The 17,879-nt window shown below is 39.0% G+C and overlaps 1 protein-coding gene across 1 annotated transcript in view; it reads left to right on the top strand.

The window, feature by feature from the left end:
• Positions 1-17,879, top strand: part of LOC126418917 (coagulation factor X) — a gene marked incomplete in the record, with an annotated part of 816,895 nt that overhangs the window by 786,710 nt on the left and 12,306 nt on the right. The window contains 1 exon segment of the mRNA XM_050085943.1: positions 5,714-5,941. Within this exon segment, the coding sequence (XP_049941900.1) occupies positions 5,714-5,941 (228 nt within the window).

Here is a 17,879-nt window from a genome sequence, read left to right as displayed (position 1 = left end):
CTGAGAGATGACTATAAGATCAGCTGAAAATGAAGAGGCCATCCTAGATACAGCTCACGCTAGTCCACCCACAAGTACAAGGGCACTTGCACAACATTCGAATACCGACCAGTCATCCGTATAGCAAATACTGTATTCACATAAATATTGCCCATACTACCTACAGCTGGACCAATAGCTCCAGGGGTAGGGTTTCAGAGCTAAAATGAATTTCTGTCAGTGGCTGTTAGAAAATCTGAAAAACGATGCATCACACATCTCATTCTCAGATGAATCACAAATCCAAAATAGTGGAACCATCAGTTGCCAAAACATGCGCTGTTGGAGTACTCATGGGGTGCAACAGACTGAACATGATGGGGAGTGAATATTTTGTGCGGAATCTTGGATGATCTCCTCACTGGCCCAAATTTCTTTGGGGCCATTTGATGGGCACACACTGCCCGCACTTTCTGTGTCAGGGGCTCTCACTGCTGCTGGAGGATGCGCCATTGCAAGATTATTTAACGATGTAGTTTCAACAGGGTGAAGCTCCACTGATTTGACTTTACCTGTTTGTAACTATCTGAATAGGCAACTTCTGGGAAAATGAATAAGAAGAGGACGACCTGTTGCTTGGTCTGCCAGATACCATATTGAACTCCATTAGATATCTTCCTGTGGGGTCATTCAAAACAAATAGTTTACACTCAAGTGCCAGAAAACCTCAACCACCTCAAGTAATTCATCTCAGAAATCTGCAGATCAGTAACAACAGAAATGCTTTGACCCATAAAAAGATCTGTACAAGAGAGGCACAGTTGCGCTTAAACTGAAATGGTCATCACTTTGAGGATTTGCTGGCATGATAAACGTTGTCAGTGCAGTTCTGTTCCTCCTATTTCTGTTCCCTTATGTGTCCTGCTTGCTGACAAATTGGCCACAAACACTTCCATTCATATACATTTTGCATTAAAAAATAAATGGAATCCTAGCCCCAGATTCAAGTGTCACTCCTCACACATGAGACTTCTCCGCAAAGATCAGACTGCCCAATTGGATAAATAAAAAATCTATTCACCAAGCAGTGGCAGAAGAACACACGTATAAAAGGTATTGCAGTTTGCAAGGTTTTGGAGCCATTGGCTCCTTCTTCTGGCAGAAAATCTGAAAGGGAAGGAAGAGGGGTGAAGGAAAAGGACTGATGAGGTTAGGAAAAGGAGTCAAGTTTGTAAAAGTTACCCCAGGTCACAGGAGACTTACCACAGAGTCAGGTGGTCTGCCAAAAGATTAGTCCTAGCTTTAGTGAATTAAAGTGGAAAACTTCAAAGACAATTTTCTCAAAAAGTTTTTAGTGTTATCAATGAACTGCTATGGTCATCTGATATTAGAGTTCACAACTACATATACTATGAATATAAAAATTACAAATATCTGATTGCTATATGTCTTCCTTGTGAGTTGAAAAGTTCAGGTCTGTTTGTCACCTGCAGGTCTAAGGTGTTACGGTTCTCAAGTTAACTGCTCAAAGTAAGTTTTGGATAAGGCATTTAGAACACTGTCACAGGATTCACAGTCCATACTACCCATCCTAATCACGTGAGTCTTCCAATCTTTAGCTGCTAAGTTGAAATCACCACCTGAAACTGTACCATCATCAGGAAATTACACAAAATATTCTGCAAGTTTCGCAACTACTGCTACTGAGGTAGGAAATCTATAAATGCACCTGAAGCTGTAACATCATCAGGAAATTACACAAAATATTCTGCAAGTTTTGCCCCTACTGCTGCTGAGGTAGGAAATATATAAATGCATCTGATGACTAGTTTTAACACTTATCTTTGCACAGATTATTTCACATTCTGAATCTTTATTAATCTCATTAGATATTATCATATTTTTTTATTGCTGTAAACGTGCTTCCACTACCAGTGTTAAACCTATCTTTCCTACATGCATTCCAGTTTGAGTTTAGCATTTCATTGCTATTGGCATCTGATTTCAGCAAGTTTTCTGTCCCTAATACTTTATGTGCACCATTGAGGTTTGTAAGTGTCTCTGTGTATTGAGGCTCGACTGCGGAACTGTACCTGAGGTGAACAGTGATCTTTGCTGGAGGTGAGCAGTGATCTTCGATGGGGTGGATAATGGGTGGGGGACAGAAGAAGTGGAGGGTGGGGAGATATGCAGGGTAGGTGTAATGGAAGATGCTAGTGTTGTCTGTGGGAGGATGCAGGGACCTGGTGGTGAAAACATAGTGGGCCACTTGGTGTAGCATAAGGAAGCTGCACTCAGACTAGGGGGCAGGGGGAGAGGGGAGAAGTACAGAAGAGGAAGGACTACACAGGTATATTGATTGGACAGAAGGTGTGTGTAGTGCTGTGGTCCTCAAGCACAGTATCCTGATTCTGCACCAAATAGCCCACTGTCTTGGCTACCCCAGCAAAGACTGCTAATTCCCTCAGATGCAGCCACTCCGGTCTTGGTGCCCAGAGACAACAGTGACAGTGTGTATGTGTGTGTGTGTGTGTGTGTGTGTGTGTGTGTGTGTGTGTGTCTGTTTTGTATGTTGTATGTTGTATGGCCATAAGAATATTTTGTGAGAAAAGCACACTTTTGGTTTTACATGACTGAACTTTTTGGAATTTATGCTGGTTCCCTTGGAAAAAGTTATTCTGTAGAGATACTTTATTATGTTTGAGCTCAGAATACATTCTGAAACTCTTTGGCATGTGTGTCCCAGTGATACTGAATTTTTGCTACTTTTCTTGTCATGCCTTCTTTTGACGACTGGGCTCAGATTTCTCTCAGTTATTATTTTGTCTTCACAATGTCCCCATTTTGAAAAATTGCTTTCGCATCTCTGAAAACAATGGCCACAAACCACAACCATTCCACTTGATGAAATTGAACTCTGCTGCTTTGATACCATTTTGTTTCTCCCAGGAAGTGGTCAAGCCTGTCTCATCCATAGCTGCTTTGCAGCCACTTTGTTTCTACTGTGAAGTGGTCATGTCTCTCTCATCCATAGCTGTAAATTAATAGAGAAATTCATTTTTAAATATGGAAATATTGCCAACAAATCCATTTTGTGAGTTTTTTGGTCATCTTTCAATAAATGTGACACCTATCTGCCAGAAAGCTTTCTCATAGTGCTCCATCCAAAATATACAAACCATTGTCTTCTGAAATGGCCAAGCTGTTGGGTACTCTATGTACCTTTAATCACTGATTTCTGAATAAAATACTGACAGATTCTTGTTTCTTTTATTTGTTCTTGCTGTTTTGTAACATGGGCCACCATCAACAGCAGCTGCAGTACCGTACTTTTTTTTTTTTTTTTGCTGTTGAAAATGAAGTAACTGATTCGTTACAAACTTTCTGCAGTGTTGGATCATTTTTCTTTAATAATAAACATTCATAAAGGCACAGTATTTAATTTTATCTGTTTGGATGGGTCACACATGACTACTTTATAAACCCATGTGAACAAAACTGTTCTAGAGATAAAGTTGGCAGTCGACTCATGCAATCACAGGTGAGTTAAAACATTATGAGCACCTGCTTACCAATGCATTGCTCCATCTTTGGAATGTCGTACAGCAGTGATTCTGCACATTGGGGATTTGATAAGTCTTTTGTAAGTTTCCAGAAATGTGCATCACTAGAAATCTGTGCCCAGGTCACACAATTCTGATATATTATGGACCAGCCGTTTATCTACACAAAGCTGGCATCCCATAATGTCCCAAATGTGTTCCATCAGGTTCATATCAGGTGAATTTGGTGGCTTAGACATTAATGTGAGTTCACTATCAAGCTTCTCAAATCACAGTAGCACAATTGCGGCCTTGTGACACGGGAAGTTATCCCACTGGAAAAAGCCATCACCACTGGGGAAACCATCAAGTATGAAGGCACACAAATAATCCGTAGTACTTGTGTAGCCCACAGCTATCAGTGTGTCTTCAGTGACCACGATACGGCCAACAGAAAACTGAGCGAATGTGTCATGCAACACAATACTGCCCCCACTGGCCTGCATCTGTGGTATGGCGAATGCTTTGGGCAGTCGCTGATCTGGACGACAACCTACTCGGACGTGACTGTTGACCTGCTTTAGTGAGAAGTGCGATTCATCTGACTGGGAAATGCAATTCCCTTGATCTGTGTTCCGTACTAAAAGATGTCGAGCCCATTGCAATCATAATTGAGGACATAGTTGGGTCTGTACGGGAACAGGTAGGGGTCGTCTGCTGCAGAGCCCCACATTCGACAGTGTGCACTAAACGGTGTTCTCCAAAATACTTGTACTGCTGTCATTGTACTATGTTATCATATTTGCCAGAGATCACCCCTTATCCTGCTTTATAGAACACATGAGCCTCCAACTGAATGTTCTGTGATGAGGTGTAGATGTTTGACAATGTGGCACCTACTTGTACATTACCATCCTTCAGTCACTTTTCATAAATGCTTAGTAGCACACAAACAGGTGACCAGCTTTGCTGTTTCAAAGGTCCTCATTTCTAGATGGTGGGCCATAACAATCTGATCATTATTAACGTTGCTTATATTAGTGGATTTCTCCATTTGTGGTTTTTATCATTGCTAAATTTTTCCTCCAATAACCTCTGCTCCATTTTACTGCATCACATGCCCACATCTGCGCCAGGTTTCATTCAGTCTTGCCTGAGCAATGGTTGTAATGATTTGACTTATCAGTGTATGTTACGGTGTAACAAGCACCAACTCAACAAAAATTATATTTTATTGAGATAAATTTTATTCTTGCACAAAATCAAGAAATAAATATGCAACTCAGGTTTCAGAAATCTTAGCACACATATAAAACATGGATCTTGTATGTATTAACACTTGGCAGTTTCAGATACACTTGATAATGGTCTAATGCAAAGGCCAAAACTGGTTGTGTGGACATTTTAATTAATCTGCTGGAGCGGCTTTTCGTTAATTGAACAACAGTTGTGGAATCAGCATCATCCAAATGGAGAATCTAACAAAAAACATGGATCTATTACCAAGAAGCTCACCTAGAAGTTGAAAGAAAAACAAAATATGAAAGGAAGGGCCTTTATAACTGTAATGAATGATCATTATTTGTCCCATCTGCAATTTCCTAGCTGTATATGAATTTATCAATCTCATGCGAAAGTACCAGCACAAATTAATACAAACAAAAGAGGCACAAATATGCAGTCTGTGGAACCTTGATTTTTATTTTCCCCAAGGGTGTAGCCTTTAAGGTTGTACTACACTAAGAAACTTTCTGAAACAAAGGAAAATCCACCTGGCTTCAGCTACCGGAGACTGTGATTTTGCGTGTGCGTGCGCGTGTGGGCATGTGTGCTTGTGTGTGTGTGTGTGTGTGTGTGTGTGTGTGTGTGTGTGTGTGTGTGTGTGTGTGTGTGGTGTCCAGTTTTGACAAAGGCCTTGTTGGCCAAAAGCTCATTTTGTGACAGTCTTTTTGTTGTGCCTGTCTGCGACCCAGCAACTCCGCAGTATGGTGAGTAGCCACTATCATTTTCATAATATTATAAGAAACTTTCTTGTTGCTCTCATATAGTTAGTATTTGACAGATCCTTATTTCTTACTATCAGCTTTTAAATTTTCATTAGTAATTTCTTCCGCCATTGTTAATCTTGTTTTTCCTTCATTGTCTTAAGCTACTTGTCGTATTAATTTTCCTCATTTAAACGTGTGTTGCAGGTGGAGGCAGCGATCTCACACCCATCCTACGATGATGAAACAGTGGACAGTGACCTCGCACTGCTCCGATTGCCCTTTGCCATAAGGCCCAGTCGCTACCAAGGGTTAGCCTGTCTTCCTGAACAGGGGCAAATCCTTCCTGCTGTTGGCTCAAAGTGTACAGTGATTGGCTGGGGGAAAGCCCAGGCTCATGATCCATTTGGAACAGATCTGCTGCATGAGGTCCAGGTGAGCATTATTACAGTGAAAGAGCCATTACCTTGATTTTCTATTGTTTTAAACAGTTAGTTTTTTTAGTTTTTCTTCTGAAAATAGTGAATTTTCATGTGGTTTTTATAATATTATTAATAATGAAAAGATATCAAACTTCAAGTGATGTGGTTAATAAATAGGCCTATGGCATCACAATTTTTCTGCTGCCACTTTTAATGGTTACTGTTAAAAGCAGATTAGGATATTGTTTTAAGTACTTCATATAAGAAAACAAACAGAACACTGAATTATTAATATGTAGAAACCTAGTGCAATTAGAACTGATCTCACATTCACTCACAAAATAAGTAAAACTCCTATTGGGTAAATAGCATTTCCTATCACACTAAAAAGCTGTAATATTCTTATTTATATGCATACTACATCAATCTTATAATTTCTCAGACAAATTAATACAGTCCACTACTAGGCTCTCAATAATATTGGTCTGCACCTACATCTACATCTACATCTACATCTACATCTTTACTCCACAATTCACAATAAATTGCCTGGCAGAGGGTTCATCGAAGCATCTTTATGCTACTTCTCTATAGTTCCACTCTCAAACAGCGTGCAAGAAAAATAAACACACAGATCTTTCCATGTTCATTTGTCCCTATGTAGATGTGCACCAACAAAATATTTTCACACTTTCAGGAGAAAGTTGATGAAATTTCGTGAAAAGTCCTGCTGCAGCAAGAAGTCTTTGTTTTTGTTGTCTTCCCTGCATGCTGTGTGGTTCTTTGGTGAAAACAGGGGAAAGGAACAGATGCTTTTCATGAAGAGGAAATTCAGAAATTAATTTATTGTACATCTAAATAAAATAGTAAAAATAATGCATAACATTGTTCCTGTGTAAGCAGTGTCAGTTGCTAACAGTAGAATTGAATGTATAAATACGTCACTCTTCAATACGATGTCTGTTCAGAAGATGTTGAGCTCTGGCCACTATGAAAGTCTGTAAATGTTATTCAACTGGCAAACATGCAAAATAGGGCTCAGTGTATGGATGTTAGAACTTAATGACTGCATTATGAAAAGGATCATTGCTGCTCACCATATAGCGAAGATGCTGAGTCGCAGATAGATGCAATGAAAAGACTGGGCCAAACAGGTTTTCATCAGAATTAGACAACATACACACACACTCTCACACAAGCACAACTCACACACCATGACTACAGTCTCTGGCAGCCAAGGCTACACTTAAGTACACCCACCACTGGAGCTCCGGAGCAAGGATTCTTGCATCTCATTGGTAGCAGTGTAATCAGCGGTAGCTGCAGGGAATGTGGCAGTGTAACTGGCAGTGCATATATTTGAAAATGCGGCCAAATGGATTGCGCCCCAGACCGGAGTTTTACTGATGGCCACCTCATTAGTGCATCATATCCATGGCACTCTCTCCCTTATTTCACAATAATACAAAAAGAGCCACCCCTCTTTGAACTTTTTTGATGTCCTCCATCAGTTCTGTCTGATGTGGATCATACACCACTCAGCGATACTCCAGATGAGGGCAGACAAGCATAGTGTGAGCAGTCTCTTTAGTGGAGCTGTTACATTTTCTAAGTGTTCTGCCAATAAATCGCAGCCTTTGGTTTGCTTTCCCCACAACATTATTTGTGTGATTTTTCCAATTTGAGTTATTCTTAATTGCAATCCCTAAATATTTGCTTGATTTACAGCTTTTAGATTTATGTGATTTATCAGATAACTGAAATTTTGAGGGTTCTTTCAGTGCTCATGTAGACGACTTCATACTTTTCATTACTTAAAGTCGACTGCCACTTTTTGCACCATTTTACTGTTTGTTTTGATCATCTGATGACTTTACAAGATCGAAAATGACATAACACTGTCTTGGGGAACATCAAATATTATTGAGTAATGGTTGAACTGTATAAGCATTCACTTGAGCACGAACAACTGCTACAATTCCGCACCACATTGATAATGACCTGACACAGGTCGAAATCTGATCTGCGTTGTGACTATAAATTTCATATTAAAGCAACTTAATTCTACAACTGATTGCTACTCTGTCTAACCCAAATATTATTTTGTTTTACTCGATGACTGTCTGTTATTTATTATGAACTATGACTTTTCTGACAGGAAATTAGGAATCCAGTCACACAATTGAGATGACACTCCATAGGGACGCAATTTATTTAGAAGCTGCTTGTGAGGTATGGTGTTAAAAGCCTTCTGGAAATCTAAAGCTATGGAATCAGTTTGATGTCCCCTTTCGATAGCATTCACTACTTCATGAGAATAAAGAGCTAGTTGTGTTTCACAAGAAAGATATTTTCTGAATCCATGGTGGCTATTTGTGAATAAATCATTTTCTTTGAAGTGATTTATAATGTTCAAGCACATTCTTATTGCAAATTGACATTAGTGATACGGGTCTGTAATTCAGCAGATTACTCTTATTTCCTTTCTTAGGTATCAGTGTGACTTGTGCGAATTCCCAGACATCATGAATGAATCTTTCTACAAGCAAGCAGCTGTGGAGGTTTGCTAAGAATGGAGCTATTGTTTCAACATGCTCTGAAAGGAGTCTGGCTGGCATACAATCTGGACTGGAGGCCTTGCCTTTCTGAAGTGTTTTGAGATGCTTTGCTACACTGAGGATATCTACTTCTAAGTTACTCATACTGGCAGCTCTCAATTTGAGTCCTCAAATGTTTACTTCTCCTTCTTTTGTGAAGGAATTTCAGAAAACCATGTTTTGTAACTCTGCTTTAGTGGCACTGTCATCAATAACATCACCATTATTATTGTGCAGTGAAGGTATTGATAGTGTCTTGCCACTGGTGTATTTTACATGCAACCAGAACCTCTTTGGGTTGTCTGCCAGATTTCGAGACAGTTTTGCTATGGAAACTATTAAAAGCATTTTGCATTATAGTAGTTCACACAAAATTTTGAGCCTCCATAAAACTTTGCCAGTTTCTAGAGCACTGACATTATTTCTTTAATTTTAATCCACATCTAGCATATGCTCACATAGATTGTAAGAAATGGAGATTGTCTCTTAGGAATGTCTCAAGTGAATGTTTATCTGCTCTTTTAAATAGATGTATTTATGTTTATTTTTGGTGGGTTTGGATGTTAGATGGTATCCAGTCTAGTTACAACCACTAATCCTTGTATTTGTCATGTGCTCCCTGTTTGGTTAGGATTATTTGTTGCTTAGATGCCAAGTATATTTTTGCGACCATTTATACTTCAAGTGGGCTCCTGAACTACTCGTTCAAAATAATTTTCTGAGAAAGCATTTAGTATGATTTTCAATGACGTTTCTTGCCTACCACTACTTTAAACATGTATTTTTGCCAATATATTGAGGGTAGATTGAAGTCGCACCAATTGTAATTGTATGTGTGGGGTACCAATTTGAAATGACACTCAAATTTTCTTTGAACTGTTAAGCAACTGTATCATCTGAGTAAGGGAACAGTAAAAGGAACCAATTATTAATTTGTTCCAGTTATAATCCCTACCCATACTAACACACAGGGAGGGACTATCTACTTCAATTTCACTACAACGTAAACTACTTCTGACAACAATAAACACCCCACCACCAACTGCATTTAATCTGTCCTCTCAGAACAGGGTTAGGTCCTTGTAAAAATTTCGGCTGAATTTTTTCCAGCTGTAGTGAGCTTTCCATACCTTAATGATTCAGTGCTTTCTATTAGCACTTGGAGCTCTGGTTATTTTCCAACACAGGTGCGACAGTGCTACAGGTAGTGAGCTGTGCCTTCATCTTGCAAGCAAGGCTGGCAGTAGGTATTACTTCAGCTGTGCAGCTGAAACCAGAGAGAATCTCTTCTGATCCAAAGCAACACACATTTTTAGTACCGACATGAGGCACCAGCCACAGCCACCTGCATCTTGTTCTCTTCATGGCATCTGGAAGCTCCTATTACACTTCTGGAATAACTTCTCCCAGTATGCACACAGATTGCACACTGAATTCCTTACCCTTCTTTTGCAGCCATACCCCTAAGGGGCCCCATTACATGCCTAACATTGGAGCTCCCAACTACCAGTAATCCCACCCACTGTGAATGCCCAGACCTTGCAGGCCAAGATGATTCCTCTGGAACAGGGCAGGTGACTTCATCTAGCTCAGGGACTTCATCACCTGCAGGTAGTGCCCAAAATTTGTTTGCCAGACAAACTGAGGAGGCCCTCTGATTGTAATCAGGTGATTACAGAATTGGCAAAAACTTCCAAATAATTATGAGGAAGGTGTGTACTAAAGAATTGTTGTACAAAAGTAGAATAATAACATTTATTCATTCATAGGTAATGGTAATTTGTTACAAAATGGTTATTCTACTAAGACTATCAGGAATCTGTTCATGGAACACTTCGTATAACATTTGGAAACTGGAAAATATCACGAATTGTGATATTGTGATTTTTACAATAAATTTTACTGTATCAGTCATCATATTCTGCAGGAGCTGTTTATGTTGAATATATTCTTAGTTACATTTCTAATTTAGTTCTTATTTTCGAAAAAGTGTGCGCAAAGTTACACTTAGTAATTCCAGAAATTCACTGTGGGATGTCATATCAGTTGTATGGTGATAAATTACAAGGGGCATTCTACTGAGTCTTTCTTTGATGTCATCATTATTTAATATTACAGTGACCGGTAGAAGACCTCCAAATACCTTTTTGAGCTAGTTTTTATGTGAATACATTTGACAAATCTATAGAAATACCCAGAGCACATTCTCTTGTAGTGTAATGCTTGAAGGAGTGTTTATAAACACTGATATATATCTGTTTGTGTAGACGTTTATTTATTTATTAAAGTTCTGCTGTTTTTTAAGAATAGTGTGTGGCTCTTTTTTAAAAAGAAAAGAAAAGAAAAGAAAAGCTTTGAAGCCTGGTACAGAGAAGGCCCTACCATTTTGAACAAGGTTATACTTCAGTTGTTTGTAACATACTTTAGAAAGATGCTGTTGAGACGGATACATCTTGCACGTAGAAGACTGCAACAAAAACAAAATGCTTTTGTTATTGTTACTTTTTTTTCCATACCTCAATTAGTAAAAATGGAACCCTTGTAGCATCACTTTGTCGTCTGTCTGTCTGACTGATTGTTAAGACACCTTTTTCTCAGGTAATCGTAGAGGTATAAAGTTGAAATTTATGTTGAGTACTAAGGAGTGCAGTCCCTTGGTGGTGTAAATGATCCAGGTAAATACAGTCAAAAGATAGGGCCATATATGTCACTTATTTTCATACTTACAAACTCAGTGATCAAAACCTATAGATGATTGTTGGTCCTATTGGTGTAGTGGTAAAGTGTGTGCTTGGAAAGAAATGGGAGCATACAGGGATAAGGTAGGGAGAGAGTAGGACAGTTAGGTGCAGTTGGGAAGGTAAATGGAGATTGAGGGGTTGGGGGGGGGGGGGGGGGGGACAGAAAAGAAGAGAATTAAAAAGACTGTGGGTGTTTTGGTGGAATAGAAGGCTGTGTTGTACTGGAGTGGGAACATGGAGGGGGATAATAAGTGGGTGACAGTCGGTGACCAATGAAGGTTGAGGCCAGGGGGGTTATGAGAGCATAAGATATATTGGAGGGAGAGTTCCCTCCTGTACAATTCAGAAAAGCCTGTGTTGGTAGGAAGGATCAAGATGGCACAGGCTATGAAGCACTCACTGAAATGAAAAAATCATGCTGAGCAGCACACTCAGCAACTGGGTGGTTCAGCTGTTTCTTGGTCCCAGTTTGTCAGTGGTCATTCATAGACAGCTAGTTGGTTGTCATGACCACATACAACGCAGCACAGTGGTTGCATCTAAGCTTGTAGATCACATGACTGGTTTTGCAGGTAGGCTTGTGTGCCTGTGACCAGACTGGAGTAGATGGTGGTGGGAGGATGTATCGGATGGTCTGTTATGGGGATATGATCCCTGAGGTGAGGATTGGGACCTGGGGTCGAGTAGGGAATGATGAGGATGTTGTGTAGGTTTGGTGGTCAGTGGAATACCACTGTGAGAGGCTTGGGAAAGACAGTGCTCATTTCAGTTCCTGACAAGAGGTAGTCCAAATGCTGGCAGAGAATGTGATTCAGTTGCTCCAGTTCTGGGTGGTACTGAGTCACAAGATGGATAACATACTTATAGGAATTTTGTACTGGTGACACTTAACAGTTTCTGTTTTTGATATCTGAATGTTCTTTTCACTATTTCCCTGGATTTGTGGAAATTTGGTGCTACTATCTTATTTTTATAATACAGAGAGTTCTACCTGTAGGGAAATTTGTAAATAAATTGACCAAATTGAGAAATGCTAAAGCACCCAAGGTACAGGGCATCTTTATCTTCTGAGTGAAAACTGTACTGTTTCTAAAAGTGTGTGATTCTATGCAAACAAATACTTTTTTTTTACTTTTGAGTAATGTATGAAACTTTGGTGCTTCTTCATTATTACTAATAAGATGCACTGGTTTGTTTTCTTTATGCAGCTTTATTTATGCTTGCTCTGTCAGTATTCAGGGCTGCATTACTTTAAGTATCCAGCTTTCTGCTGGCTTGAACAAGAAGCATGACACATCTTGTGTGTTTCCTAAGTCACTGTCTTTTCAGATCATCTCTCTTACGTTCTTCATGGTTATTGTTATTAATAAACTCAGTCTTCTTTTGCACATATTGTTGTTCACAGCTGACAGTGGTAGTTTTGTTTTTACAACTATAGATTGCTGCACTTTAGTTTTATCATTAAGACATTTTACAATTCTTTCCTCCTGTGAATTATGGTACTTTATATGCATTTCCTTGTCTAAAATTCATTTAGTTTCAACTGTTATTACAATTTCTGTATATTTTGCAAGCTTAACTAAATTAAATGCTGCCGTAAATTCAGCTACAGTACTCTTAACATTGTTGAAACTGAAATGAGTCATAATGTTATGCCACAATACTTCATTTAGAAAATCTAGTTGTTGACTGACAGTTGAATATCATTTAAGTTCACCACAGGATCATAAAAATTAGGAATCTCACTTGGTATTGGCAATTTGTGCAAAAGTTTACTGTTTGTTTGCTGGCATGGATATAGCACACTATTCACTGGTTCTTTTTCTCTGTAAGCATCTGTAATTTCCAACCTAATCCAATATTTCTCAGCATCTCTTTTCACTTTCTGAGTTGTGTTTGCCTAAGACAGTATGCCTGGCCTCTACGCATGGTGGTCAGAAACAGTCTGAAAAGTTTGTAAGAGTTTTGCAGGTTGGTTGTGCTGAGAAATGATGGTTGAGAAAAAATTTAATATGTTGCATAATTTTCAAGTTAATTAGCATTGAAGTTAGCAAATCAGTCTGTTGCATGCACAAATTAAAGTGGACTGCCAGAGATGTTGTTGCCAAACGTTATTTTTGTTTGGTTTCCTAAAACTGAATATGAGAGTGACACAAAAGTTGGACATGGGATGGTACTGAGGATTGAACCCAAGCTGAAGGCTTGTGCACTATCATCTATGCTATGAGAACAAGTGACACTAATTGTATATGGCGGGCTGCTTGACTAACTTCGGTGCTAATTAACTAGGAAATTGTGCAACATATTGAATTTTTATCTTAACAACTACTCCCTAGCTCAGCCTATCCTCCAATGCCCTTACAGGCTTTTCTGACTATCCTGTATATGGAAGTTACATTTTACATCTCAACATTTATTCTAAATTCACTGTTATTACTAACCACAAAACTACCATTTGGGACTAAATCTGTTGGTGTGTGAGTCTAAGAATCCTGAGGTCCCTGAAGAATCTTCTGCAAGGTTTTCACTTACCAACTTTAAATGGTATTCTTATTTTGCAATTTGGTAAATTTTTTTGTCTTGCTTCATTCGTCCTGAAGATTATGCTATAGGATAGTGTTGAATGACGGTATCGAAAATAATTGTGTCTTCAGGATTTGAGAGAGATTTTTAAGTGCAAAGCAGGTGAAACTGATATTTTTGATTGACTCGTCTACAGACTGATAGTGACACTTCAGTATGTTATTCATCTTGCAAGCTAAGAATGTCACACACTTAGTTACATTTACTGTGCTCTCTTTGATCTCTACTTCTGTTACCTGTGAGTCATATTTGTTGGTTTGGAATTGAATATTGAGTTTTTAGTGAGATTAAGGGTTACACTTTTTGCTGTGAACCCATTGTAAGCTGGTTTCCACATTCCACATTTAATTTCATGCCCCCCACCCCATGGTATAATTTGTTAATGTGACCTACTTTCTGTTATTGAGATATGGCTGCATCCATGGAAGGGGAATATCTTTAGCACCATAACATTTTTGTTTCTCTAGTAAAACATTATGATCTTCACAATTGAAAACTTTGCCAAGGTCATAGAAAATGACAACGGATAATTTTTTCTGCTTAGTCTCATGAGAATAGAGCTTTTGACATTGTATATTGTTTCCACTCGAGGGACTCCTTTATGGAAGCCATACTGAGCAATATTTAAGAGACTGTTGGTAAACCAGTTCAATATTTGGTTATGAGTTATCTCTTTAAGCAGTTTTGAGACCACACGAAGGAAAGAGATGAATGTATGATTAGAAGTTGGTTTCTTGTAGTAAGTGCTAACCGTTAACAGGCTTCCAACAGAACATTGCTCACAATATGACAGTTAAAACATGAAAGATAAGCCAGGAAGGTTGACTTTCGTGTTTAGCTCATACCATTATTTAAATAACTCATTCAAATATATAAAATAAGGGAAAGGAAACCACTCACCTATAGCAGATCAATGCATTGAGCACAGAAACATGTAATGGAAATCAGCATTCACACTAGCTTTTGAGCAATGGCTTTTGTCTAGTAACAGTACACACATTCACACACAAAACCACAAATATACCTAAATGTACACTCCATGGCCACAGAAAGACTGATGAATCTTGCTTTGGCGATGGGAGTATACATTTGGCTGTCTGTGCAGTTGTTTGCATGAATCTGTGTAATTTTGCTATAAAAAGAGCTATTACGGAAAAGCTAGTGTGAATACAGTTTTCTGCTCCATGCATCGATCAGCTATAAGTGAGTGTTGCCTTTCTCTTTTTTTACTTATTTACTTCGCAAAGGAATTTTCGTTACTGTCATTCACCCAATATTTTGTTTTGTAATAGCACAGTTTATTGTTCTCTTATGCTCATCAGTATAGCTGCTAAAATTATACATTGTGGCAGTTTGCACCCACTGCCCAGAAAGTATTTTGCAATTCTCCTTCAGATGGGCACTGCAAATAGTGATGGATTGAACACGAGGGTTCAGCAACATCTCCTGTAGCAGAATCTTTTGCTTACAAACTGTAGATATTAATGAGAGCAGCAAATTAAATGAGGCTGACCTCCATGAATGCTAAATGAAGAGAGTGCTGTCCTCTATGGGCCAGCATGATGCTATATTATTCTCCACTTTAATAAATTGATATTACTGATGCACATTTCAGTCTTTTAGGAAGTACACTTAGAACCATTGACTGATTACAGAGGTAAGTTGAGGGGGATGCTATCCGATCACCACAAGATTTTAGTACATTGGTTGAAATACCATCACAGACTTTTAGGAGAATCACTGACTGCAGTTTTTTTTAAAAAAATACAGTTAGAATCAGTGACTGATTACAGAGGTACCTTGAGGAGACACTATCAAGTGAGCACAATTATTGAGTACTTTCATTGTAATACCATCACAGCAAGCAGATTTACTGGTATACACTGACATCTGATTGTTGTAATTTTTTTTTCTTCTTCCTCCTCCTCCTCCTCCTCCTCCTCCTCCTCCTCCTCCTTCTTCCATCATCATCATCATCTACCTGCTGTCTTCTCAAACTTGCGTATTACTACCACTTGTGTTGTTGTTGTGGTCTTCAGTCCTGAGACTGGTTTGATGCAGCTCTCCATGCTACTCTATCCTGTGCAAGATTCTTCATCTCCCAGTATCTGCTGCAACCTACAGCCTTCTGAATCTGCTTAGTGTATTCATCTCTTGGTCTCCCTCTACGATTTTTACCCTCCACGCTGCCCTCCAATACTAAATTGGTGATCCCTTGATGCTTCAGAACATGTCCTACCAACCGATCCCTCCTTCTAGTCAAATTGTGCCACAAACTTCTCTTCTCCCCAGTCCTGTTCAATACCTCCTCATTAGTTATATGATCTACCCATCTAATCTTCAGCATTCTTCTGTAGCACCACATTTCAAAAGCTTCTATTCTCTTCTTGTCCAAAATATTTATCGTCCATGTTTCACTTCCATACATGGCTACACTCCATACAAATACTTTCAGAAACGACTTCCTGACACTTAAATCTATACTTGATGTTAACAAATTTCTCTTCTTCAGAAACGCTTTCCTTACCATTGCCAGTCTACATTTTATATACTCTCTACTTCGACCATCATCAGTTGTTTTGCTCCCAAAATAGCTAAACTCCTTTACTACTTTAAGTGTCTCATTTCCTAATCTAATTTCCTCAGCATCACCCCACTTAATTTGACTACATTCCATTATCCTCATCTTCTTTTGTTGATGTTCATCTTATATCCTCCTTTCAAGACACTGTCCATTCCGTTCAACTCCTCTTCCAAGTCCTATGCTGTCTCTGACAGAATTACAATGTCATTGGCAAACCTCAAAGTTTTTATTTCTTCTCCATGGATTTTAATACCTACTCTGAATGTTTCTTTTGTTTCCTTGATGGCTTGCTCAATATACAGATTGAATAACATTGGGGAGAGGCTACAACCCTGTCTCACTCCCTTCCCAACCACTGCTTCCCTTTCATGTCCCTCGACTGTTATAACTGCCATCTGGTTTCTGTACAAACTGTAAATAGCCTTTCGCTCCCTGTATTTCACCCCTGCCACCTTCAGAATTCGAAAGAGAGTATTCCAGTCAACATTGTCAAAAGATTTCTCTAAGTCTACAAATTCTAGAAATGTAGGTTTGCCTTTCCTTAATCTAGCTTCTAAGGTAAGTCGTAGGGCCAGTATTGCCTTACGTGTTCCAATATTTCCACGGAATCCAAACTGATCTTCCACAAGGTCGGCTTCTACTAGTATTTACATTTGTCTGTAAAGAATTTGCGTTAGTATTAAATTGATAGTTTGGTAATTTTCACATCTGTCAACACCTGGTTTCTTTGGGCTTGGAATTATCATATTCTTCTTGAAGTCTGAGGGTATTTCGCCTGTCTCATTCATCTTGCTCACCAGATGGTAGAGTTTTGTCAGTACTGGCTCTCCCAATGCTGTCAGTAGTTCTAATGGAATGTTGTCTACTCCCGGGGCCTTGTTTCGACTCAGGTATCTCAGTGCTCTGTCAAACTCTTCACGCAGTATCTTATCTCCCATTTCATCTTCATCTACATCCTCTTCCATTTCCATAATATTGTCCTCAAGTAAATCGCCCTTGTATAGACCCTCTATATACGCCTTCCACCTTTCTGCTTTCCCTTCCTTGCTTAGAACTGGGTTTCCATCTGAGTTCTTGATATTCATATAAGTGGTTCTCTTTTCTTCAAAGGTCTCTTTAATTTTCCTGTAGGCAGTATCTATCTTACCCCTAGCGAGATATGCCTCTACATCCTTACATTTGTCATCTAGCCATCCCTGCTTAGCCATTTTGCACTTCCTGTCGATATCATTTTTGAGACGTTTGTATTCCTTTTTGCCTGCTTCATTTACTGCATTTTTATATTTTCTCCTTTCATCAATTAAGTTCAATATTTCTTCTGTTACCCAAGGATTTCTACTAGCCCTCGTCTTTTTACCTACTCGATCCTCTGCTGCCTTCACTACTTCATCCCTCAAAGCTAACCATTGTTCTTCTTCTGTATTTCTTTCCCCCATTCCTGTCAAT

Source organism: Schistocerca serialis, chromosome 9 (genome assembly GCF_023864345.2).
Source record: "Schistocerca serialis cubense isolate TAMUIC-IGC-003099 chromosome 9, iqSchSeri2.2, whole genome shotgun sequence".
Lineage (NCBI taxonomy): Eukaryota > Metazoa > Arthropoda > Insecta > Orthoptera > Acrididae > Schistocerca > Schistocerca serialis.
Note: the sequence above shows the minus strand (reverse complement) of the source record. Positions and strands in the feature narration are given on the sequence as shown.